Source organism: Orcinus orca, chromosome 12 (genome assembly GCF_937001465.1).
Source record: "Orcinus orca chromosome 12, mOrcOrc1.1, whole genome shotgun sequence".
NCBI lineage: Eukaryota > Metazoa > Chordata > Mammalia > Artiodactyla > Delphinidae > Orcinus > Orcinus orca.
This window is the reverse complement of record NC_064570.1, coordinates 68,498,335-68,525,741: the sequence shown is the minus strand read 5'-3', so window position 1 is coordinate 68,525,741 and position 27,407 is coordinate 68,498,335. Positions and strand designations below refer to the sequence as shown.

General features: G+C 39.0%; 2 protein-coding genes across 2 annotated transcripts; one reads left to right on the top strand and one right to left on the bottom strand.

The window, feature by feature from the left end:
- Positions 1–992: 992 nt before the first annotated feature.
- Positions 993–17,051, bottom strand: CGA (glycoprotein hormones, alpha polypeptide). The gene is made up of 4 exons (XM_033418578.2): positions 16,759–17,051; positions 3,103–3,209; positions 1,760–1,944; positions 993–1,340 (listed from the first exon to the last, which is right to left on the bottom strand). Exons 2-4 carry the CDS (start codon positions 3,200–3,202, stop codon positions 1,263–1,265), a joined length of 363 nt encoding a protein of 120 aa, XP_033274469.1. The 5' UTR covers positions 3,203–3,209; positions 16,759–17,051; the 3' UTR covers positions 993–1,262.
- A 2,696-nt stretch (positions 17,052–19,747) lies between these two features.
- Positions 19,748–20,346, top strand: LOC101270919 (CD59 glycoprotein). Its single transcript, XM_033418577.2, is given in 2 exon segments — positions 19,748–20,032; positions 20,035–20,346. Coding segments are annotated over 2 exon segments (369 nt in total). The 5' UTR covers positions 19,748–19,845; the 3' UTR covers positions 20,217–20,346.
- Positions 20,347–27,407: the final 7,061 nt, after the last annotated feature.

Sequence of the window (27,407 nt, the reverse complement as noted above, 5' to 3'; positions counted from 1 at the left end):
ATAAGCTAGTGGATAGAAACTTCAGGCTGGGGATGATTTTGTCTTTACCAAACCCTAGAGCAGTGTTCTTCCCTTTTTTTTTTTTTTTTTTCCTGATTGAAAACTTCTGCCAGTAAAAAAGTTTCGGACCAAACATCCTCAATATCTGCATATTTATTTATTGATAAATTTTGTACATGCATGACCATACTAATGTATCTGTACTTCTATAAAACTCATCCAAATGGTCATCTAAAGGGATAATGTCAAAATGAATAGAAATAGAAGTTATATTTTCTTCCTTCACCCCAATGGATTGTCTCATAACTAGCACACTGGCCGAAGGACTCACCACTTGCTCTGGAAGGCTTGGTGGGAACAAGATTCTCCAGTGTCGGGTCACTGAGTATGTAGGGGCCCACACTGGCTCCCTCCCTCCCATTAATCCTATTAAAAGTAACTGGCTTATAAAAAGAAACGAAATTGAGCTATTTGTAATGAGGTGGATAGACCTAGAGTCTGTCATACAGAGTGAAGTAAGTCAGAAAGAGAAAGACAAATACCGTATGCTAACACATATATATGGAATTTAAGAAAAAAAAATGTCATGAAGAACCTAGGAGTAAGACAGGAATAAAGACACAGACCTACCAGAGCATGGACTTGAGGATATGGGGAGGGGGAAGGGTAAGCTGTGACAAAGTGAGAGAGTGGCATGGACATATATACACTACCAAACGTAAAATAGATAGCTAGTGGGAAGCAGCCGCATAGCACAGGAAGATCAGCTCGGTGCTTTGTGACCACCTAGAGGGGTGGGATAGGGAGGGTGGGAGGGAGGGAGACGCAAGAGGGAAGAGATATGGGAACATATGTATATGTATAACTGATTCACTTTGTTATATAGCAGAAACTAACACACCATTGTAAAGCAATTATACTCCAATAAAGATGTAAAAAAAAAAGTAACTGGCTTGAAACTTTTCAGAAAAAATTAGAATTCAGTGGTAGAATGATGATTTAAAAGACTTTATTTCCAGCGGAACCAGCTTTTTATGGTCATGCTAAATGCTGTATTTCATTCCAAATGAAAAGAACAAGACTGCCGATTATACTGTAGGATAAAGAGAAAGGCAATAAAGCTGCAGTATATTCTTAAAGCGTGTAAAACATGGTACGGACAGGAAAAGGAGGGTTTTATCTTGCAAAGTCATAAACACTGAACAAATTAATGTTCCACTCCAGGAAATCAGCAGTCATCAACACGGCCCTTTGCAAACTCTTTAAGATTTGTGATAATAACAAGTACTGCAGTGGCACTCAGTGTGATTCTCCACTCTGGCATTTCCCATTACTGTAGCCTAAGGAGGAAGGGGAAAAGACGACAGATATAGATAGATAGATAGGTGGGCAAAACTGAAAACTGTTAAATAAAATGGACTCTAGCCAGCTGAATTAAATAGATGCTTGCTATATTTGCATATTCTCCTTTTCAGCTGATATTTTCACTCTGAAAGCTTAGGTTTGCACTAAGTATTCTGTACTCTCTCCCAACCTGCCCCTCATCACCTCTACCCCTACTCTCTTCATTCAGAATAAATCCAGCCTGTGCCCACAAGGTTGCTGACTCTTTTGATTAAAGCGGACAAATGCAGCCCTTCACTCTACAAATAAAGCATGGGTCATCAGATACCTCTGGCATTAAACCCCATGGATGTGCTCTGAGGACATTTCTCTGGTTGAACTGTTAGAAAGTTTCTGGGGCCCTTTCAGTTCTCACCTTGGTAAATGCTTTGGCCACACAGCATGTGGCTTCTGAGGTGATGTTCTTTGGGACCAACATTGTCTTCTTGGACCTCGCTGGAGTGGGGTATGCTCTGGAGAAGCAGCAGCCCATGCATTGATAGATTGGGGCACCCAACTTGGAGAAGTATTTGTTTTCCTTTAGCTTGCATTCTGGGCAGCCTATCACCAGAAAAAAAGAAAAAAAAAAAAGGCAAAGAGTAAAATAATCCAAAAATAATTTTAAAAGAAACTATACATTTTTCCTCATTATGGGACAGCAAATATTCTTTTTATCTATTGGAAATCAAAAGAAATTAATTAAATAAATAAATATTGGGTTGACCCAAAAGTTCATCGGGTTCTTCTGTAATATGGAAAACCCGGACGAACTTTTTGGCCAACCCAATACTTTTGGGCTGTATGTTCATCTTCAGACACAATATCTATTTGTACCGACTACAGTTTTCATGGGCAAACGATTTTTGCAGATATGCATGGGAAATCTCAGTAGCAGTAGTTTCTCTTTCTTTAAGTATGACTTCTCAATTCCAGTGCTGATAGTATGTCTATAGGGAATGCAAAACTTGACAGATGAAAACACCATGCTCATCCGAAAGAAGGATTTTGCCCAGAGGCAAAATATTTTCCCATTTAGAATCTGCTATTGTTTTTGCCCCATAGCAACTCCAAATACTGACAAAGAAAAGCATGTGTCAGAATTAAGAAAGCATGGTGAGTGGCACAGCCTGATATGAGATCAGGCATCTGCACTTGGGAACAGGGGTTAAAATATTATCACTTGTCTAGAGAAAAACCATCACCAATAGTAGCTCACAATTTCATAGCAGATGGAATTATATCAGCTACTATATGAGATTTTTCAGAAAGTACAGCAAAACAAATTTACTGCATAAAATGGTTTTGTTTTCTCACTTGTTAACTGATTTGAAACTGATTTGAAAATTCATCTTCAAAGGCAATGTTAAAATCCTCCCAAATCTTCTGGGAGACATGTAAAAAACAGAAAAAAAGTCAACTAGCTAGACTGAATAAGGAGCACTTTCTGCTTGTAAAACTCGGATAAAGAATAATCAGGAATCTATTTCAGATGGAAATGTACAGGCTGCTATTTAAATGGACATGTAAGATATTTTCACTGTACATTTTTGGAACCTAGTTTAATTTTATGTTCACAGTCTAAAAGTGCCTAGATAGATATCCAACAGCAAAGATTTATCACATTTGAAAAGGAGGTAGAAATGTAATTAATGGAGTTATTGATGTACATCTAGAAATGTGTGCTTTCTTGTTACTGCAAACCCAAGTTTGGTCACACACCCTGCATTGTAAACTCTCCATCAGGAAAGGAATAGAGAATTTGCAGAAACACAGACAATGTGGCCAGAATGACAGCTGCATATTTTCTGTAGTAATCCATGGCTCTTCTGCAAAACAGACATGGGAAAAAAGTTACTATAAAATTGGCTTAACAGGCATAACAACAACCAGTAATTTTAATAGTAATAGTAATAGTCATCAGTGTCTTGACCCCTCTGCTTACAGTTCCCAATACACTCTAAAGCCATGTATTAAAAAAAGCAATTTCTCTTTTGGAAAGAGGTAGAGAATTGACCCTTCCTACTTCTCACATCAACCAGTAGAATCAGGTATAATGATAACAACAAGAAGTTCTCTTTTTAAAATCTTAACATCCTGTTAAGAAGCTTTAATGTCCTTATTTATGAAACATGAAATTTCAACTAGATAATATCTAAGGATATCTATATTCGTGGGTGGATGGATGGATACATAGACAGACAGATAGATAGATAGATAAGCTTATATATGATATATAAAATATACAAGCATTTGAGCCCATCCTTCCCATCTCTACATTCCCAGGTGGGAAAACAGAAAGAAAGGATAATATCTCTCCTGCTTTTTATTCACTGTCGGTAGCTGGGCTGTAAGGCTAGTTATCAGTGTGCAAAGTAAATGCTACCCCAGCAATGTGGCAAGAGTAGACAGCAGGTAGTATCAATCAAAGTTCTCCTAAATCCACTTCCTGACTTATTTATACCTGTAGATACAGCTTTACCTAAGCATTCTGAGTACATGAGATCAGGTTATGCAAGGTCAGCTGAGTGATTGACCATTTATCCAGGCATTGACCTCACTGCATTTAAGAACTGGGTTTTATCCCTACATGTTCTAGAAAAATCTCATGTAAGATAAAAGGGACAAAAAATTTTTAATAGATCTTTATTGGAGTATAATTGCTTCACAATACTGTGTTAGTTTCTGTCGTACACCAAAGTGAATCAGCCATATGCATACATATGTCTCCATATCCCCTCCCTCTTGAGCCTCCCTCCCACCTTCCCTATCCCACCCCTCTAGGTCATCGCAAAGCACCGAGCTGATCTCCCTGTGCTATGCTGCTGCTTCCCACTAGCTAACTATTTTACATTCAGTAGTGTATACATGTCAATGCTACTCTCACTTTGCCCCAGCTTCCCCCTCCCACCCCGTGTCCTCAAGTCCATTCTCGATGTCTACATCTTTATTCCTGCCCTGCAACTAGGTTCATCAGTACCATTTGTTTTTTTTTAGATTCCATATATATGCGTTAACATACGTTATTTGTTTTTCTCTTTCTGACTTCACTCTGTATGACAGACTCTAGGTCCATCCACCTCACTACAAATAACTCAGTTTCATTTCTTTTTATGGCTGAGTAATATTCCATTGTATATATGTGAAAGGGACAGATTTTTATCCCTATTTTTAAACTGCTTATGTTCAAACCATGAAAGATAACAGAGACAGAGAATTAATTACCAATGAGAAGACAATTCAGAACATTTAAAGAATTAACACCAATTTTACAGAGTCACTTTCATAAAATAGAAGAGAAGGGAACAGTTCCCAACTCAGTTTATGAGGCCAGGATTACCCTGACACCAAAACCAGACAAATACAGAACAAAAAAAAGAAAACAAGAGACTGGTATATCTCATGAAATTAGATGCAAAAATCCAAAACAAAATAATAGCAAATTGAACCCCATAATGTATAAGAAGAATTATTCAACACAACCAACTGAAAATAATTCACAGTATTCAAGGCTGTTTCAGTATTTGAAAATCACTTAATTGTAATCCACTGTATCAAAAGAATAAAGAAAAATCATATGATTATATCAATCAACACAGGAAAGCATTTGAAAGCATCCAGTACTCTTTCATGATAAAAACTCTCATCAAACAAGAACCAAAAGGGTTTTCTCAACTTGATAAAGAGCATTTACAAAAACCTACAGATAACATCACACTTAATGGTGAAAAACCAAGTGCTTTCCCCTTCAGATCAGGAACATGGCAAGGATGTCCACTCTCACACTCTTATTCAATATAGTGCTGGACATTCTGGCCAGCACAATATGGCAAGAAAAAGAAATTAAGGCACACAAATTTAAAATGAAGAAGTAAAACTATCCCTATTTATAGATGATATGATCATCTACATTTAAAAAAAAAAGCAAGACAGGGAACCTACAAAAAAATGTTCTGGAACTAATTAGTGAGCTCAGCAAGATTGCATGACAAAAACAACACATAAAAATCAACTACATTTCTATATACTAAAAACAATAATGTGGAAACAAATTAAAAACACAATACTATTTATAATCGCTCCAAAGAAAATAAAATACTTACGTATAAATCTAACAAAATATGGACAGGACTTGTGCACTGAAAATTACAAAATACTGATGAAGTAAATTAAAGACCTAAATAAACAGACATATCATGTACATAGATTGGAAGACTCAACATGGTAAAGACATCAATTCTCTCCAAATTGATTTCTATGTTTAATGAAATACCTATCAAAATCCTAGCACAGCTTTTGTAGACACAGAGAAGTTTACGACTAGGATCTAGAATAGCTAAAACAATTTTAGAAACAAAGTGGGAGGAACCAGTCTTCCCATTGTTGTCTTATTCTATAACTACAGTAATAAAACAGCATGATATTAGCAGAGGGATACACAGACCAATGGAACAGAATAGAGAACCAAAAAATATGCCCAGCTGGCTTTTGACAAAGATGCCAAAGCAATTTAACAGAGGATTTCGACTTTTTCAATAATGGCTGCTATAACAATTGGACATCCATAGGCAAAACAAATACAAAAACAGAACAAAACAAACATATAAACAAACACCTTAATGTAAATCTCATACCTTATATGAAAATTAATTCAAAATGGATCATCGACTTAACTGTAAGATGTGAAACTATAAAATTTTTAGGAAAAAATTGGGAAGGGTGGGCAGGGGCTAGGTGAATAGTTTTTAGAGTTGACAATGAAATGCATAAAAGGAAAAAATGATAAATTAGACCTCATCCAAATTATGGGTTAATCCTCAAAGAGGATGAAAATACAAGATATGGACTTAGAGAAAATGTTTGCAAGCCATATGTCTAACAGAGGACTAGTATCTGGAATATATAAAGAACTCTCAAAACTCAATTTAAAAAATCCAGTTGAAAAATGGGCATTGCACTGGAGAAGATATATAGATGGCAAGTAAGCACATTTAATGTATTCTACATCAACCATTAGGGACATGCAAATTAAAACCACAATGAGGTATTATATACCTATCAGGTAGCTAACATAAAAATAACACCAAATGGATGCAGAGAAACAGGATAATTCAGACGTTTCTGGTGGAAATATAAAATGGTACAGCCCTCTGGAAAATAGTTTGGAAGTTTCTTATAAAACTGAACATGTAGTTACCATATAACCCAGCAGTTGTACTTGGGCATTTATCTCAGAGAAATGAAAACTGTGTTCAAATAAAACGTATATAAAGGGTCATAGCATCTTTATTTATAATAGCCCCAAACTGGAAATGGTCCAAATGCCCAACAGCAGAGGAATGGTTGGCTCTGCAAACAATGGTACTTCCAATACCAGATTATATACTATGTAACAAGAAATAGGAACATGTTATTGATACACATGCAACTTGGATGGATCTCAAGGGTATCCTGCTGAGTGAAGGTTGCATTCTGTGTGATTCCATTTATATAATGCTCTTGAATTGATAAAATTATAGAGATGCTGCATTAGCAGTTTCAAGGAGTTAGTATGTGGGGAGGAAGTTGAGGGGAGTAAGTAAATGTGGCTATACAAAGATACAACCGGGAGCCTTGTGGTGATGGAACAGTTCTTTATCTTGATTGTGATAGTGTCACAATCTAACATGGGATGAAATTGCAGAGAAACACACACATACACACAATACTAGTGAAATCCAAATAAACTCTGTGGGTTGTACCAATGTCAATTTCCTGGTTTTCCCCTTGTACTATAGTTTTGGAAGGTATTATCATTGAGGGAACTAGCTAAAGGATACTCAGGACTTCCCTGTACATTTTTTGGGCCGGGGGTGGGGGGCGGGGCGGGGGCGCAACTTCCTCTAAATCTATAATTTATCAAAACCAAAATTTCTTTTAAAAAAATTTCAGAATGAGATTTATAATTCCATGTGATTCAAAACCTGTGGTTATTTTTCATGTAGACTGACATGATAAGACCATGTTTTTGCTAGATGTTTATATCAACCCATGTATCTTGTAAGAATAATTTGTCAGACAGTAGAACCAACAGTTTATAATACAGAAAACAGACTGTTTACGTGTTGGTAAGGCTAAAACATATGTACGTCATTATTTCTACCTGATTTATATACTTATACACAAGTAATTATGGGTTTTATTTATCTTCACCCATAATTAACACTGAATAAATATTGTCCTAAGTCAGTGGCTCTCAAAGTGGGATCTGGGGACCCTAAACACTTTTAGTGGGTCTGTGAGGTCAAAATTATTTTCATAATAATACTAAGATGCTGTTTGGATTTTTCACTCTCATCCCCTCATGAGTGTTCAGAGAAATTTTCTAGAGGCTACATGACATGTGATATTGCAACAGATTGAATAAAGAAGCACCTGAGAATGTAGCTGTGTTCTATTAGCCCAGTACTTTTTAAATTTTCGAAAAGAGGGAATTCCCTGGTGGTCCAGCGGTTGGGACTTGACGCTTTCACTGCCATGACCTCAGGTTCAGTCCCCGGTTGGGGGACTGAAGATCCCCACAAGCCTCAGGATGTGGCCAAAAAAAAAAAAAAAAAATTGCAAAAAGGTAAAACAATGCCACTCTTCTCACTGACTTTTTTTGTTTTGGAAATTGTCATTTTTTATAAATATATTGTATTTGTGTTAACATGTGATGGGTTTTAAATTGTTGTTTTTAAAGGAATAAATATTTCTGGGAATTCCCTGGCAGTCCAGTGCTTGGTGCTTTCACTGCTGAGGGCCTGGGTTCAATCCCTGGTCAGGGAAATAAGATCCCACAAGCCATGTGGCCAAAAAAAAAAAGGAATAAATATTTTAAAACTTTTTCCAACATAATTTCTATATCAGTAACTATTGATAAATATAAACTCATTAAAAATATTCTTTGAGCTCTTCGATAATCTTTAAGATCATAAACAGATTCTAAGAGCTGAAATTTGAGAACCACTTCTTAAGTGATATACAAAGCCACAAGGAAAATTTCAGAATTGAAACTGGTTTCCTTTTTAAATTAGTATCATTTTTGTGCTTTGATATTGCAGCTCATATATTATGAAAATTCAGCATTATGCAGTGAACAATTATATCAGAATTAATTCAGAGAGAAGCATTTATAACAAGATTGCAGAAAGTGAGAGCATGAAACGGATGCATATTTTAGGATTTGCTTTATGATAAAGTGAAGAGAAGATTGAAAAAGCAGAACCAAAGTCACCATTCCTTTAGCTTTCAATAACAGAAACGGCTTTGTCTTTATTTTAAAAAGAGATGAGATTAACCAAGCAGAAAGGGATTAACCCTCAAATTCTAGGTGTTTCCGAAAACATTTTAATAAATGTTTTCATCAGCCTAATCACCCTTAGGCCTTTCTGTTTTGGAATATGGAAGAAAAACATTAAGACCCAGGGCAGGAACAATAATTATGTTCAGCTGGGATTTATGCTATTTTGCAAAACATGCTCAATCTAAATCAGATGTACTAATCTCAGCCTCTTGGTATTCCGAGTGAGAACACTGCAGGCATCACAGACTCTATATATCCAGCCCTACAGTGCGCCTCCAACACCCACTCAACACACCCTCACCTCCTGCCACCTGCCCCATCAGAATAAAATGAGGCCAAGAAAATGTGTGTATTCTCGACTTGACCTGTAAGGCCTCTCTCCCCGTTCTCAGCCATCCACCTCAGAGTTTTTTAAGGAGCTGCCCAGCCACCAGCTTCATTGTGAAGGTTTCATCCAAGCCCAAAGAGAGAATAAATAACTCTCCACTGCATTTATCCATCACTTTGCTTATAATTCTTAGATGAAGTTCCACAGTCTGTCCTGAACTCTAGCTAGTTATATACCTGTTTGTCTTTCCATCCATGTAAAGCTTCTTAAGGGTAGAAACTGTGCCCCTCTAACCCACCCCCATCCTAGCACAAGGTCTTGCACAGAGTAGATGCAGTTGTGTTGCATCGGGACTTTAGAACAGTAACAGTATCAATCAAAAGTTGCTTATGTAGAGCTGTCATTCATACTGAGAAACAAGATAACTCTTGAATGACAACTTAGAATAAGTGTTTAATAAAATAAAATATTTTCAGATAATAAATTCATTAGAGATGATATATTCTCACTTAGCTATAGAATTTATAGCTGGCTAATACATAAATGTCTAAGTGTTAAATATGCCACAGGTAAGAGCCATTTTATGCTAAGATATAAAAGTCATAAGAATTCAAAAGAAAACATTAATAGAAAGCATATATAAGAGCTTCAGTGTTTCAACTGGGTATCTGTTACTTTATATCAAACTAGGTATGTGGGCAAATTTATGTTCTTAATATAATAAGACTCTGTAAGGAAAAGATAGCATTCTTAAAAGTATTAAAGAATATTATTGCCATGATTTACTATTATTTTTTTTTATTTTTCATAGAAGTATAGTTGATTTACAATGTTAAACTTACTATTATTTAATATGTTTGCGTATTATTTATTGTGATTATATACATTAATATATAATTCATGTATTAAATGATTTATATAATAGGTAAATAGCAGTGTACCATACACACACACATATGGACATCAGTATATATCTATATATATCTCTCTCTACATATCTTGACACACCAAGTACCATATACATACACACCAACCCCATCTATCAAACAGGGTACAAAGATAGACACTACATTTTGATGTGGGAGTGGCAAAGTCATACTGCAGAATGAATTTAGACTGAGATTTTTTTTCTGGCCCATTTTGAAAAGTACACCTGCCATAGCAGTGAAAACTTCGGGACAATGAACAATAAGGGGGCTTCTCTTTGCAGCTCCTCTGTTCTGTTTTTATCACAGAAAAAAAGTGTTTATAAGGTAAGGTGCCAGGACTGAGAAATCTATCATCCCAGCCTGTCAATCCTATTACTGAAAGGTTTCAAGGCAAATTAAATATACATACACACACATATATGGATGTATGTATATATGTGTACATGCATGTATGTACACAAATATACATATATGTACATATACATATACATATATATATATATATATATATATATATAAGATTGTTCCAAGAAGACAAGTGTTTGGTACAATGTGACATCCTGGTCTTCATTCACCTGCAAAGATGCTGCCATTGCTCCCCCACTGCCAAAGAGTAAGGTTTTCGATTTTTCTAATGGTGTTGGTAGGTGGGGTGACTCACCCATACTCTCCACACCAGGAAGCCCAACTGACTCATAGCACATTTTTGAGATGACTGGCTAGGGTAGAGGCATAATTCTTTGTTAACAAAACAGAATAAATCTAACTGATTTCTAGAGAGTTAACCTAAGGTTTCACTTCATTAGCCCCATCTAGCCCAGCCCCAAACTACCAAGAAGAAAAGCAGGCAGCCTTCAGTGAAGGATCACTAATGAAAAGGACCCTTGAAAGCAAAGACTTTAATCCCCAGCACACTGCCTGGCATGAGATAGGTATGTAAGAATTGTTTGTTAAACAGAGGAGAGGCCTGTAAGTTTTAGCATCTTGCCTGGTCCAGCGAATAGCAATAGTTCAGCCTGGATGAGAGATACGAAGGTGGAGCATCGCAAGGGTAAGTGGACGTTCAGCACCCTTCATCCTTCATCCCACCAACTCCCATGGAGCCAGTCCCCGAACAGGATCACCTCCACGTCCCACCGAGTGACCACTGATGTCTCCTCCTGGACGAATTTAAAGAGTCTGGGGTCAGTGATCAGGAAACTCAACTTGGAGTAGCCTTGGCTACTAGTTTTCTTTCTTCATGTCCTCTAGTTGGAGCAAGTGGGTTTTTACCCTGTTCTTGTAACATATTCTGAATCCCAGGTCGTGCAGTGAATGTCTTCTGTGATCCCATACTCCAGCCCCCAAGCTCAGTAATCCTCCAAGTTCTCAGTTCTTCGAAGTAGACATTCAAATATTGCTCCTAGGCACTAGAGTGACCTTGAGACCCAGTATCGCATTCACTGATCGTCGAAGGATGGCTGAGAGAGAAACGGTTAATACTCCCATGATCTGTCTCAAATCCCCTCATTCATTCTTTGATATAGATAATTAATGCTTTCTCTGTTTTATGAAAAGATGAGTTTTGGATGATTTGACAGTTCAACATTGTAAAGTGCAAAATTTAAGGTCCAAATTGAACATTTGAAAGATTTAAAGACTTTGAATAAGTACCTGCTACGTGCCAGGCACTGTGCCAAGTATGGGTGACACAAATATGAATAAGTTTCCTGCTCTCTGACCCAGATACAAAGGCAAATGACTGTGAGTGAGAGCAATGAATGCTGTAGTAAAAGCATTCGTAGATGTTGAAACATTTGATAGGCTGGGGACAGGAAAATGGAGAGGTGAAAAACTAATGAGAATAAAGAACACGTATTTCATGGGGAAGAGAAGCACGACGGTAGTAAATATATGTTTTACTGTTTTAACATTTGTACAGGAGCTTTGTATATTCAGCAGTCCTCATAACTTCCCCAGCCTAATCACAGGGGTTGCAAATAGTGTATCCCCAAAGTGTCCCAGTGTCCAGAGGAAAATAAGTGATGTCACACAGTTCAGCAGCTGTATTTGGGGTGGGATTTCTGTTTATCAATTACTTAACAGTATTTTTTGGCTTCGCAAAATTCTAAAAGGGAGCCGACTTAATTTTCCAGATGAAATGAAGAGAAAGAGGGAAAAAAGGGGGTCTTAGAGGCAAAAGACGTATAAAGTACAACTTGTACAGGTATACTTTGCAAAAAAACAAACAAACAAAAAAACCCAGGGCTTTCCATAAAAACAGACAGAACAAAAGATGACCTATAAATATTTATTTTTAAAAAAGAAAAGGAGCAGACAGTATTTAGAAGGAAATTGAAGTGCTCATAGGATTATAAAAATTTCAATTCCTTTATGACGATTCTTGTAACAATCATATTTTGAGAAGCTTCTTAACTGACTAAATTTAAGGTTAAAATAAGATGTACACTTTCTGCTTTAATTGTTATTTTAAGGCACTTTACAATGTTAACATAATTATGTAATTAAAATCTTAGTTCTTCCATTACCCTTCTGGTTTTTTAGCACATCAGCATTTTTTTAATTGTCTGCAAACTAAATCAACAAGAAATTTTGATAGGACAAACTCTATGTACCATAAAATATTGTTTTAAATGAGAACTTCAAATATTTGTAGTTTAAAAATACCCAATTTTTAAAATTAACATTATTGCAGTAATAAATGCTATCAGGAACAAAACATTAAGTAGTGTCAACTTATCACTCAGAAAAGTAAAACAGCCAAAGGCCAGAAAAGTTTTATACAGAGCATTATTATAGCAATATAAGAATCATTCTTGTAACTTTAAAAATTTGTGCATTACATTTTGTTTTTTATTTGAGCTGTTTCGTGCAATCTTTTGACACACCAAGTATCATTTCCATTTAAAAGCACTAGATTAAAGAAACATTTAATTTACCTTAAAGTCTCTCAATAATAGAATGGACAGGCTGGGTTTGTAGATTTCTCAACCCCAGCACCTCACATTATAAGCATTTTTTTCTGTGATAAAAACAAAGCAGGGAATTCCCTAGAGGTCCAGTGGTTGGGACTCCACGTTTCCACTGCAGGGCCCACGGGTTCGATCCCTGGTTGGGGAACTAAGATCCCACGTGCTGCGCGGTGCAGCCAAAAATAAAAATAAAAATAAATAATAGTTAAAAAAAAAAAAAACAGAGCAGAACTGCAAAGAGAAGCCCCTTATTGTTTATTGCCCCTGTTTTCTCTGCTATGGCAGGTGTACTTACCAAAGATGGCCACAAAAATATTCTCAGCCTACATTCACTCTGCAGTATGACCTTGCCACTTCCATATGGAAAAGTGGTGTGTCTGTCTTTGTATCCCGTTGACCTAGGCGGGCCCTATGACTACTTACACCAATAGAATAAGGCAGTCATGAGAGTGTCCCTTGCACCAATACAACACTGGGCCAGTCGTGGGAGTAGCCCTGCACTGACCTGGCAGTTTCTGCTTCCTGTGTCTTAGAAGCCAGTTGCTGTGTAAGAAGTGCTACTAGTCTGAGACCACCACACAATAAGGCGGCTATAAGCCACGTGGACCAGCCCTGGAGAACGAGATGCCACACAGAGCAAGAGAAAGAGGCCAAGAAATAATGAGTGAAGAAGCCATTTGGATGACCAGCCCAGTCGAGCCTTCAGATGACTCCAGCCCCAGCCAATATCTGATCACAAATGCATGAGAAATCCAAGTTAAGAATGGCCCAGTTGAGCCCAATCCACCTGCAGGGCCTTGAGAGATAATTATAACTTCTTGTTTTACCCACTAAGCTTTTCAGTACTTTGATGCACAGTAATAGATAACTGGAACAACCACTGTCTCTTATAACAAAAATTTCTCCTCCAGGGTTTGAGATATGGGACGCCGGTCTTGTCTCTCCACTTTCTTCCGGTACTTTTCCTCTGTGGGGTGTGATTTATATAACACAGATTCAGTTAATCTATTAGGGAAAATCTAACAAAGTGTGAAAAAAAATTCCGAGTTAGCATTGCCCACAGTATCTGCCATACTGAATTTGGTAATAATAACTTCTACATTAAAAAGAATACCAACCATTAATTGAGCACTTGTGTGTGCTAGGTATTCTTTTGAGCACCTTGAACACATAAATATATTCAATACTCATGACAACCCTGTGAGGTATTCTTCTCATTTTGGCAGATAAAAGAATTCCAGAGGCGAAGTAACCTATACAAAGTCACAAAATTCACCACTGGCAGACCTAAGATTTTATCTTTTTTTTTTTTCTTTTTTCGGTACGTGGGCCTCTCACTTCTGCGGGGTCTCCCATTGCGGAGCACAGGCTCCGGACGCGCAGGCTCAGCGGCCATGGCTCACGGGCCCAGCCACTCCGCGGCATATGGGATCCTCCCGGACCGGGGCACGAACCCGTGTCCCCTGCATCGGCAGGCGAACTCTCAACCACTGCACCACCAGGGAAGCCCAGACCTAAGATTTTAGAATGTCTCTTTACAACTCCAAGCTCTGAACCGCATTTTACTACACTGCCTTCAAAACTTTATATTTCACAATGAACTTCTTAAATGTTTTTTTTTCAGGCGGTATATCCCTAAATAGAATGCTGACATCTTTTTTTTTTTAGAGTAATATTATGTTATACCAGCTCAAATATAACTTGCTCGTGTAATTTTTTATTTTGCATATTTATCTGACTTCACCTTCTTCAGAACAGCCTTAAGAAAGACATTTCATTCATATAAAGAGGCACTTTACACCTGACCAAGGCATGAGGACTAGTGTCTGATTGGCGGGGAGTGACTGGCGGGGGCCAAGCATTGGCTTTCATATCCATTTCCCTTGTTTGATTCTCTTTACACTTCTTTGGGGAAAGCACTACTATGTCACCTATCTCGTAGACTAGAAAACTACACTTGAGAGAGGTAAAAGGATTTGCCAAAGTCAACTGGAAAGTGGTCTGATCCTAAGATAGTACCCTTTCACCTATACTACCTTTATAGCCTAGAAACACACAGTTAATCCATTCTCTTCAGGGCGTTGATTTAAGCATGGATCATGATGTTACTGTTGTCTTTTCAAATTCAATTCATAATATTGCCCTTGATTCTGCTCCCGCTCTGGCCTAAGCGCCCTCTTCTCTCTCTCCTCCTCCTACCCCAGTGCACAGCGGATGCTAGAGCATTTCTATAATGTCATCTCTGAGTCTGATGAATCAAGAAATTACTGGATTATTTTGTGCAACATTATGAGGGGAATGCTGAAATGTTACACACCAAAACCAGAATTTGCAAGGATCATAAGTTGATAGCAAACTACTCTGGGATTCACAATCTATAAAAATGGAAGTATGGTGCTATAGGTCATGCTGTTCTCAATGGAAATATCAGCTGATTCCTGTACATTTTCTCTTTGTGAAAGCTGATTATCTTGATCTACTTTTGAACAAAATGCACATATTACGTTCTAATTTTACTATTTCTGTTTCCTAGCTCTTACTTTGAGTTTTCATGTAAATTTGAGAAATGTACAAGGAAACTGAGAAGCTGTTCTGGAATATAATAAATTGCTTTTCTAACACTTCACATGCTACCTTTTTCAGCAAGAAATGGTGAGAAATATGACTCAAAATTTCAACGACTCTGTTACTGCAAAAAAAAAAAAAAGAAAAGAAACCAAAACCAAAGTTAAAGAAAGGAAATGAAGACACATAAACTTTTCATAAATGGTGGTTATTCTTATCATTTAAAAATAATTCAAAACTATAGCAAAGTATTACAATCAATTTGGATGACCAATATTTTGAATAATTGAGTTGATGTTAAGTAATTATTTAAAAGATATCTCCAGAAACTTAAGAATATTCCTCTGTTCTAATATAAAACATCTTCTTTTTTGATTGAGGAGAAGATTGTAGAGCTTAGGAAACAATAGTTACCATGAAAGTGAAATGGAGCTTCAGTATTCCTGAGGACCCATGTAGTGTGAGTTCATAATTCTTCCATGTACCCAAATCTTGTATCCTCAACATTAATAAGGAGGGACAAAGGAGCACTTTTATTTTCTAGTCCTAATTTCCTAACCAGCTGCCATTCCAAGCAGCACTGACGCAAATATAACTAAAGTTAGCAAACATTTCTAGAAACTCTCTGTGGAACAAACCAATTAGACTTAGCCAAGTGATGTAGAATTGCAAGGTCCATCAGTAATAGTGAGAAATACTACCGACTCTTATTTTTGTGGCATTCTATGAAAGAAGAAAAAGGAAACAATGTTGTTCAAGACATTTCAGTGTTACAATTCAAGTCTACCCAAGAGGGTCTATTCAAAAAATATCAGAAGCTATGTTCATTCCGCTGAACAGGTGAGCTGCTTTACCATTGACCAGTTTGAAGATGTAGTTATGTGTCATTTAAAAACTGATGACAAAACAATATCAGCAACTTACATGTCTCCTCCCTCCTCTTCCTGACCCCTGGAAGCCACTCCAAAGAATGCCTTTCAAATGACATCCAATATTTCTTGAGAAAACTTTTTAGTTACTGACAGGCACTCACACATCACAGCAGGAGACAGTTGGTTTCTGGCTTCAGTTAGATAACATCTTAGCCTGTGATCACAGACCACAATTTTGCAGACTTCCTCCCAATTCAATCATGAGTGCTGAAAAGAGAATGTGTAAATGCCTGTCTTCTTACTAAGGTTTATGCACAACCAGCTCCCTTGTATTCTCAAATATTTTACTCCTTAATTAAAATCCCCCAAATTATTTCATTCATATTACCTTCCTCTGGATTTTTTGCAGGATGTGGTCAGGGCAGTTGACTGTGGATCTGAAGAGGGATTTTAGCTTCGTCTTGTGATTTCTCAGTAACTGCTCTTAATAAAGTCCTCACCTGTCTTATATACCAGCAGAGTAATAAAAACTGCATGTTCCCACCTGCATCTAAGTCCAGGGATCAACAGTAAATTCCATCCAATGATTGAATGGTACTTTGTGTAATTACCATGACATCAATTTGATCTTATCTCGTTTCAGCCCTTCCATCATTTTTTGTTTTGAGCCATTTCCAGGTGGTGTTGACTGCAAGGTCAGCCTATGAAACAAGAGTAGGCTGTTATTTTCTACATAATTTTATCAAGACTTATACACAACATCCTGAAAGTTGACACTTTCCTATAAACAGGATCCTACAAGCATTACATTTAATTAGCTAAGTACCTGATGTTTACTTAAAACAGAAGAGCTGTAAATTTCAGATGCTAGATATAGAGCATTTCTAAGCTTACAACATTACTCCAGTAGAAAACAGAAAAATAAAACACACACCTATTTAGACTTTTCTAAAATTAAATGTGCATCTGGCTTTAATAAGGATGCATGGAGAAGGCATGAGGCAATGCTGAGAAGGACTGATTGGTTCTCAATATTTGTGCCTTTCCCCCCCTCGTTTCACTTTTGTAAAACTCAGTTTCTTCCTAAACAGAAATTACATATGTTATGGCTTGCCAGCTGAGGAACGCTTAGCTCCAAGATTCCCAGTACATTGTCTTCCTAAAACCCACCAAGCACTTCAGGCTATGGCTGTGGCTGCGTCTATCCTGCTTTTAGGGTTGTGATCCTAAAATAGTTCAAGACTCCATTCGTTGAAGGAAGAGGGACCCCTTCCAGGGCCCAAGAGTGAGCACTTGTCTAACACTCAAAAATGAATTGTCCCAGGAGACACACATGCTGACAAGCAAGAGACTTTCCTGGGAAGGGGCACCCAGGCAGAGAGCAGCAGGGTAAGGGAGCCCATGAGAACTGCTCTGCCATGTGGCTCGCAGACTCAGGTTTTATGGTGATGGGGTTAGTTCCAGGTTGTCTCTGGCCAATCACTCTGACTCAAGGTCCTTCCTGATGGCACACGCATGGCTCAAGACTGATTTCAGCAAGAAGGGTTCTAGGAGGTTGGTAGGACAGTGGACTGGCGTCTCCTCTCTCCTTTTGACCTTTTGTAACGGAGAAGAACAAAAATCTGACCCCATGTTGGATCTGTTTCTTTTACTTCAACCTTTGTTTTCCGTTGCTTTTGTTACTATAATCACCAAAAGGATACTGTCTATAGCTATAAGCATACATAATGGCATGCCTTGGGGAACGCTGCCACTCTGCCTGAATGTTAAACTAAAGTGCCTTTGTTCAGCTCACAGGGAAACATCCTGACCCTGCCCACCTGAGATCACACAACGGCTTAGGCCAAAATGGCTTCTCTTATGTCAAGAAAGCCATTCCTGGTTCTCTTTCTCTGGGGACTCCATAACTTACCTGCTTACACGATTGAAACAGGAGGGAAGGGGGCGGGGCACCACCCTTAAAAGAATGACCTAGGGCTTCCCTGGTGGCGCAGTGGTTGAGAGTCTGCCTGCCGATGCAGGGGACACGGGTTCGTGCCCTGGTCTGGGAAGATCCCACATGCCGCGGAGCGGCTAGGCCCGTGAGCCATGGCCACTGAGCCTGCGCGTCTGGAGCCTGTGCTCCGCAGTGGGAGAGGCCACAACAGTGAGAGGCCCGCATACCGCAAAAAAAAAAAAATAAAAAAGAATGACTTAGTTTGAGGACACAACATAAACTGATTAGAACCAAGTAGGTGCAAGATGGCAGACGGATGAGTCGACTTCCACTAGACCTTGAGCCTCAGTATATGTTCATTGTAACACATCAGCAAGCTAAATGACACACCCACAGGAGCCATGACAGTTCCAAGTCTGACCATAAGGTCAAAGAGTGGGTGGTGACCCAATTCCTCGAAATCCCCACCCCTTCCCCAAAATAGTTGGAATACTCCTCCCACTTAGTAGCCTGTGAAATTACCCAGCCCTATAAAAACTGGCAACCCCATACCCTGGGGCTGCTCTTGCCTTCTGAGATGGCCCACACTCTGTTTGTGGAGTGTGTTTCTCTCTAAATAAATCCACTTCTTACCTATCACTTTGTCTCTCACTGAATTCTTTCTGCGATGAGACATCAAGAACCTGAGCTTCATTAAGTCCTGAGACCAGGTGTGTGATCTCAGTTAAAAGAACATGGGTTCAAGTCCCAGTGTGTGGGTTCAAGTCCCAGTCGGAGTTACACGGTTTCAGGATGACAAGGCCAATAGCCACCTTTACTAGGCAAAGTCCTGAAAGCATGTCGTGGTACAGAGGAGGTGTCAGGAACACCTTTGCATAGCGGTACGACACAGTGAAGTACATACCAGCTATGCTAAATGCATGGATTTTTCCTAATGACGTTTTGTCATTTACATACTGAATTCTTTTTCAACATAACCACCTTTGTAAATGTTTCATATGATTAGTTGATTTGTTTTATAAAACATAATTTGACGTTTCTGATAGCAAAGTATGATTATCACAAACATTGTGCTGTAATCAGAACAGCTGAGGTATGTAAAACGCTTGCTTTTTCAAGTAGCTTTTGCTTCATATAATTCCAAATTCCAAATATAATTCCAAAGATATACTACGTGATTTTAAGTTTTGAAGCAATACAAGAGTATTTCCAATGAAAAGTAAGTCTTCCTCCTACCCCAAAATCCTCACTCCCATTCTCAAAGGTATCCATTTTTAACAATTTCTTAATGTTTCCAGAAATTATCTGTGTATATAAACACATTTTCTGGGGTTTTGCTATATACAAACAGAAACATAATATACACATTGTTTAGTGTCCTACCTTCCTTTTTCTTTTTAAATCTAACAGTGTATCTTGGTGGTTTTTTCCATATCCATATATTATGCAGATCTAGCCATACTTTTAACATAGTACAGTAGCAGGAGTAGCCACACTGAAGCGGATGACAGGAGCCATAAGAATCTGTAGCTGGTCACGATGGGAAGCAAAGGAGGGTTCGTCCCGCTTGGGCTCCTGTTCATCCTGGCTGTCCTCTGCCATGTAGGTCACAGCCTGGAGTGCTACAGCAGTATTAACCCAGCTAATGGCTGCACTACAGTCGTCAGTTGTTCACATAATCAAGATACTTGTTTCATCGTTAAAGCCATGCCACCAAAAACTTACTACAGTGTTGGATGTTTGACCGCTGCAGTTTGGAAGCCATTGCAAAAGGCTTAGGGGAGAAGGAGCTTCAGTACCGCTGCTGCCAGGAGAACCTGTGTAACAAAAGTGATGGGACGAGTATATCAGGGAAAACAGCTCTGCTGGGCATCCTGCTGCTGGTGGCAGTCTGGCGCTTTTGTCTCTAAATCTACACCAGGAGGGCTTCTCCTAAATCTCCTGTTTCTGTATATGCCTTATTTCCTGTGCGGCTGCATTCCAAAGGCTTTATATTTTCCAACTGGATCCTGTTGGGAAAGACTAAAACTAGCTTGAGCAACTCAGATAAGAGAGAGGAACTCAGAGAGATGCTGAAGACCAGTCCTATTAGCAGAGAAGACCTGTGTGAGGGAAAAAGTTTGAGTGAAGCGCATGTGATTTGAGGAAGGTTGCATGCTTCTTACTATGAGCTCGAGCAGATTCTCTGCGATCCTCAGTTATTTCCCTCTGGTTCCTTGGATGTAGTTAATGTGGTCAGTACTTTTTTGGGAGACTGGGGCAGGGGCCTCCTTTTCAACAGTCTCTCTCGCAAGGCATGCTTTTTTCTTGCTTTTCATGGCCCCTGTATTGCCAGGTAGGCATGATGCATGTTCCAGGTGTGGGCTTGTCAGGGACAGAGATTCTTAATGACTGTTGTATTCTCAGCTAGAAGGTGTCTGGCTGGGAAGGAGGTAAGCTTTCCGGATGGCAGGGCACGGAAGCACAAGGTTTGCCTTTAGAGAGGTGCCAGAGGCTGAAATCTGACTTTTCCTCTGTCCTTAAATTTTGTATTGGCTTTGCTGTCTTTCACTAGAAAAACTCAGTAGCATAAATTAATGGTGTGTTAAACCTGTCCCTCCCACTCCCCGCCTTTTTTATTGGAATGGTAGGCTGTCTTAGCTTTGTCACACCCAGTTAAAAACTAAACATTTGAATATTCTATGTTACATGTGACTTTGCAGTTATTAAGTGTGCTTATTTTATTATTTTTTTAACATCTTTATTGGGGTATAATTGCTTTACAATGGTGTGTTAGTTTCTGCTTTATAACAAAGTGAATCGGTTATACATATACATATGTTCCCATATCTCTTCCCTCTTGCGTCTCCCTCCCTCCCACCCTCTCTATCCCACCCCTCCAAGCGGTCACAAAGTACCGAGCTGATATCCCTGTGCTATGCTTATTTTAAATGCTACTGGTAGGAAAACTCTTCATATGTGTACGTATAATGCATGAATGGAACAGAAGGAGCCATTGGGGTTGCGATTTGAGATTTCCAAATGACATCATGAACAGTAACAAGTCTGCGGGGATGTGTTTTACCTGCCGACATCCAGCCTGTTGGCTCCTAGCTGAGTCAGCACAGATAGTGTAAAGTACACTTGCAAGGGCTATTAGCATGCTGAGGCTTTCAGAAGCGCTACCAGTTTCCTAAAAAGTGATATACCTTTTCAGGAGGGCAAAGGTTTGCCTTTTTCTTGTGGATACTGGTGAATAATTTAAGATCCAGTAGACTTAATGCCATTTGTATGCTTACAATCTTGGCTGTATTTGACAGCATAGCCCGCCTTTTGCTGATGAAAGTGGAATTTCTTGATTAACATTAAAAAAAAAAAACTTGATTATGTGATCTGTTGGACAAACCAGAATGAATCTCATCAAATGCAAAAAAAAAGAAAAAAAAAGTACAGAGTATTATGAATCATTAATTACTTAACCAGCCCTCTATTAATGATTATTTGGATTATATCCAGGTTTTTCCTACTATTACAAACAGTGCTCTAATTATCATCCTTGTTCTGGTTACGTGTACAATTATACTTCTAGGATACGCTTTTAGAAGTAGAATTGCTGGATCAGATTATGAATATTTTAAACTTGTATAGAGATTGTTCAAGCCCTCTTCTCCACACCCCCCAAAACTGATGTCATGAAATAAGTTAATTTTTGTGAAACAGGTGAAATAGAGTATCTTATTTTCATTTGCATTTATATAATTCTGAGCAAAGTTGGACATCACTTCATAAATTATAGGTCATTTATGGATTATTTGTCCATAACTGCCTCTTCAAAAATATTTCTCAAGTTGTTAATTTTATCTTTAATTTTAAGCTTAACTTTTGACTCTTTTATATTTTTTACCATACAATAATTCTTAGGTAGTCAAATATATCTATCTTTAACTTTTTGACTTGTTGGTTTTATGTCATGCCAATGATACTAAAAAGAAGTATTTGTATTTTATTCTAGGGTGTATACAGCTTTATTTATTTTCAATTTAGATCTTTAATTCATCTGTAATTTATCTGGGGTTGATGAGTGAAGTAGAAATCCAGCCTCTTTTTAAATCTAAACGACAAGCCAGTTATAATACCAGGTAGGGACTAATCAATCCTTTTTGTCTCGACTAATCTGAAATGCTCCTAAATTCCTAAATATTTTGTGGTCTAGTTTTGGGTTCTCTATTATGATTCATATTAATAAAAAAATGTTCAACAAATGATAATAAATGTTTTAAATTTGTTAAGATCATTAAGTATTAGATTTAATTATTTAGTGTCTATCAAGTGTATCAATCAAAGTGCATCACCAAAGAGAAATTATTGAGGTATAGTTGATTTACAATGCTGTGTTAGTTTCAGGTGTACAGCAAAGTGATTCAGTTTTATATATATATATATATATATATTCTTTTTCATATTCTTTTTCATTGTAGGTTATTACAAGATATTGAATATAGTTTCCTGTGTTATACAGTACATCCTTGTGGTTTATCTATTTTTTATATAGTAGTTTGTATCTGTTAATCCCAAACTCCAAATTTATCCCTCCCCCCGCCGCTTTCCCCTGTGGGAACCATAGGTTTGTTTTCTGTCTCTGAGTCTGTTTCTGCACAATACTGTAAAGCAACCATACTTCAATTTTTAAAAAATGATTACCACAGTGAATTTAGTTAACATCAAAAAAGAGAGAGAAATTAGACATAAATCATATCCTTAAATTGCTAACACTCTGGTCACTATAAATAGAAGTATTGGGATTTTCCCTCAACATTCTTTTTGACTCGTCATGAGATTACTAAAACGGAACTCGGATTTCCTAACCTCCACTCGACTCTTTAATGTTGTGTAGCTCTGTTTCTTGTAGTCTGTCCCGTGTTCCATCTAAATCAGATTTATCAGGCTGTTTGTTTAAAGACAGATTCTTGGGTCCCATCTGGGACCTACTGGATCAAAACCACTGTCAGCTGAGCTGAGAAATTTGCATTTTACATACCAAAGCTTACAAACCATGACTGTGCAGCATTGTTTAGTAAGCCAGCAATGTAGTTAAGGAAGCAATATGGTGTGGTGTCATCTTCAGCTGCCCCTGCAGCACAACTAAATTGAAAATGGTAAAGTCATTTGTTCAGCTCTGTGAGCCTCTACTTCCCACAAACAGCTGGAACCCCCAGCACCAGGAATCTGAGATAAAGATAGCCCAAAGCACCGAACAACTATCCCGTGGTCACAGACACAAATGCAGGCAGCAGTTTCTCGGTTGAGATAAGGTTTTTAATCAGCAGCAGCAGGTAAGATGACTGACAGCTTGAAAGAACAACCTGAGACGTGATGTCTGACACACGCGGCGGCAGCTAACTCACCCCAGAAGTGATGGACAAGAAGCAGGCCGACTTGACACAGGCAAATCCACCAAGAATATTCTCTACTATTTCGGTCAAAGCAGCGTGGCCTAATCAGTAATGCAAACATCCTGTTTCCCAGGCTAACAACCTCTGTCCCTGGAACCCTCAGAGGGTTAGAGATAAAGAAACTGCTGCTCCAATTATGCATAATCTTCCTCTAGTCTGAAATGTCAACAGAGAAGGCAAATAACGCTGCAGAGAAAAGGAGGAACATCTCACAGGGGAAAAGTAATTTGTTTAACGTTTTCCCATTTCCTTTTGTTTTGCACGTGTCTCCTCCCACATCCATCTCAGAAAGCTTTCAGTTATGGGCTATCAATGAAAGGAGAAATGGGTTTTGTGCAAAATCAAACAAGAAGCAATTGGATTGACAGCGTGGTTTGTTTAGATTTATAGTGCAGTGGGAGAGAGAACAATGAAGCCCAAGCGACTTCGACCCTAATTTTGCAGAAGTCTTAGGAGACATTAGATGTGATATGGGTTTGCCTAAAGCATCTCTATCCTAAAGGGCTTGGCTATTTTGCTGTGAGAGGTAGGGTGCTACATTCAGAAAACTGTATTTTCCCTCTGTGTCTGTATATAATGGCCATGTGCAGCTTTAGAGACAGTGAAGAAATTGGTGGGAGGGAATCACAGCCGCTTTTATTAAGGAAAAAGGATTTCATTTGCACGATGCTTTCAGTGTGGCTCAGAGGAGCCCCAGGAATCCTTCAAGAAGGAGAAGCCAGCAGTGCCGGCTGTCCTGGTCCAAAATCTTGGCTGCGGTTCAACGGCAAGTATGTTTAAGGGGCAAGAGGGAGACCTTGTCACAAACATTATCCTGACGCCCTCTCACCACATACCCAGCCATTCCCCACCCCCGAGCTCTAGCTGAACTGGAGGGTGGAAGGATTCTGTCTCAGCTCAGCGTCTAAATACTGCCTAAGCCTCACCTGGGCCGATTGAGTCCCAGTCGCTGTGCAGATGGTGGGAGACTGCCCCTCGCCACCGATCCTAACTCTCCAGCCTGGAGAGGCAGCATGAACCAGCCACTACCCACCAGCCCTTCCCCACACCCACCTATTTCCTATACTCACACCTCCAGGAAAAATGTGCTGTCTGGGATTCGGGGGCCAAAGGGGAATAGGGTGTCCAGGCTCCCCCCAGTTCATTTCTCTCTATGCCTGAGCAGATTCCATAGCGAGTTGTTTTAACTTGCATCACTCTGTAAAATATTAAAGCTGGGTTTCAGGGGAAAAAAGGAGAAAGAGAAAGAAGAGGAAGAGTGGGATATAAAGAATTTGTATATACCTGAAAATTGCCAGATGAATAGACCACCATAAAATATTGCATGACGGTAGAGATGGCGGAAACCAGCACAGAGGGTGATGTCTAAAGTTCAGAGAACTGAGACAACACAATCGTTATTGAGTATGTGGCCCCCTCTCCCTACCCCCCAAATACTGTATTTTTTTTTAGTTAATTTTTTTTGTTTTGAAAATTATCTATATCCTTTGAGATAGAGACATTCTGGATGGGGTCCCAGAAATAGGGTTGGAAGCTCTGGTCTTGGCACAAAGCATTCAAAACTCATCCTCTCTCATAGTTTCACTTGAAATCTCTGTTCCAGAACTGACCTCTCCCCTGACCTTCACGCCAGTGTCTTGGTTCAGTGCACTAATTATCTGTGTAACCAATTACCCCAAACTTTGCAGCTTGAAACAACAAACATTTCTTACCTCACAGAGTTTCTGAGGGTCAGAAATCTGCAAACATCTTAGTTGGGTGGATCTGAATTGAGATCTCTCCTGAGATTGCAGCCAAGCTCTCAGATGGGGCAGCAGTCATCTCAAAGCTCAATTAGGGCAGAGAACCCATTTCCAAACTCACTCACTTGGTTGCTGCCAAGCCTCGGTTCCTCACTACCTTTTGTTCAGACAGGATAGTTATCACACGGGCCTCTCCATAGGACTGCTAACAGCATAACAACATGATAGGGGGTGGGAATGAGGGGAAGCGGGGAGGGAGAGGAGGCACCCAAAACATCCACTGGAACCCTTATTCATTATTAGTGGGAATACCAATGGTATTATCACTTTAGAAAACAGTTTGTTGGTTTCTTGTAACATTAAATATATATTTATGTTGCGATCCAGCCATCTCTCTCGGAGGTATTTATCCAAGAGAAGTTAAAACTTATGTCCATGCAAAGACCTGCAGGTGAAAGTTTATAATACCTTTAAGCATAATAGCCAAAAGCTAAAAATATCAATAATTCAATTGTTCTTCAAAGTATGATACCTCCATACATAGGAATGCTATTCAGCAATAAAAGGAAACAAACTGGGCTTCCCTGGTGGCGCAGTGGTTGAGAATCCACCTGCCAGTGCAGGGGACACGGTTCGATCCCTGGTCCAGGTAGATCCCACATGCTGCAGAACAACTAAGCCCGTGCGCCACAACTACTGAGCCTGTGATCTAGAGCTCATGAGCTACAACTACTGAGCCTGCATGATGCAACTACTGAAGCCCATGTGCCTAGAGCCCGTGCTCCACAGCAAGAGAAGCCACCACAGTAAGAAGCCACACACCGCAACGAAGAGCAGCCCCGGCTCGCCACAACTAGAGAAAGCCCACGTGCAGCAATGAGGACCCAACACAGCGAAAAATAAATAAATAAAATAAATTTAAAAAACAAAAGAAACAAACTACTGGTACCTGCAACACAGGAGTGAATCTCAAAAATCATCATGCTAAGTAAGGAAGTCAGGCATCGAAGGCTATACACGATATGATTCCATCTGTATCATTCTGGAAAAGGCAAAACTATAGGGACAGAGATCGGATAAGAGTTTTGGAAATGGGGTGAGGGGTTAGACTCCAAAGAGACACAGAGAAAATTCTCTGAGTGTAGTGGTGGTTGCATGACTGTATACTTTTGTTGATACTTATACCATACAACTGGAAAGGATGGATTTTTACTGTATGTCAGTTATACATCACTAAACCTGACTTTAAAAAAATAATAAAAATAGGGACTTCCCTGGCCATCCAATGGTTGAGACTCTGCGCTTCCACTGCAGGGGGCACGGGTTCAATCCCTGGTCAGGGAACTAAGATCCCACAAGCCACAGGGTGTGGCCAAAAATAAGTAAATAAATAAGGTGGGAAGGGCAAGGGTAAATGCATGGAAGTATGACAGCATGGTGCACGCAAGAAGGAGACAGTTCACTATTATAAGGGCATAACATTCAAAGCAAGGAGTGCAAGTAACAGAGTCCTGAGCTTTTCCCTTATGTGTCCAGCTTTCACCTCAGACTCAATATATCCAACACCAAAGCCCCCATCCCTCTGTCCTGGAAAACTACCATCTTGCCTGTTGAGGATGTCATTTTCCTAGTCACTGAAACTCCAAAAAACTCTCAACTTCTCCCTTTACCTGTCCTATCAAATCCATGCTACTCTCTTGCAATGCCGTGGTTTTTGTGCTTTTGGTGGTGGCAGCAGTGGTACAATGATGACAGTCAGGGTTTTCCACTTCTCTCATGTACCATTTTTTTCTTACCCCACTGCTCTCATAATAGTTCAGGCCTCTAGTTCTTCTCACCAGGACTGGAACATGGCAGCCCACGGACGAGTCTTTGTGCATCTGGTCACCCACCTTTTTGCCAGATGAGTCTTCTGAAAATACCAACC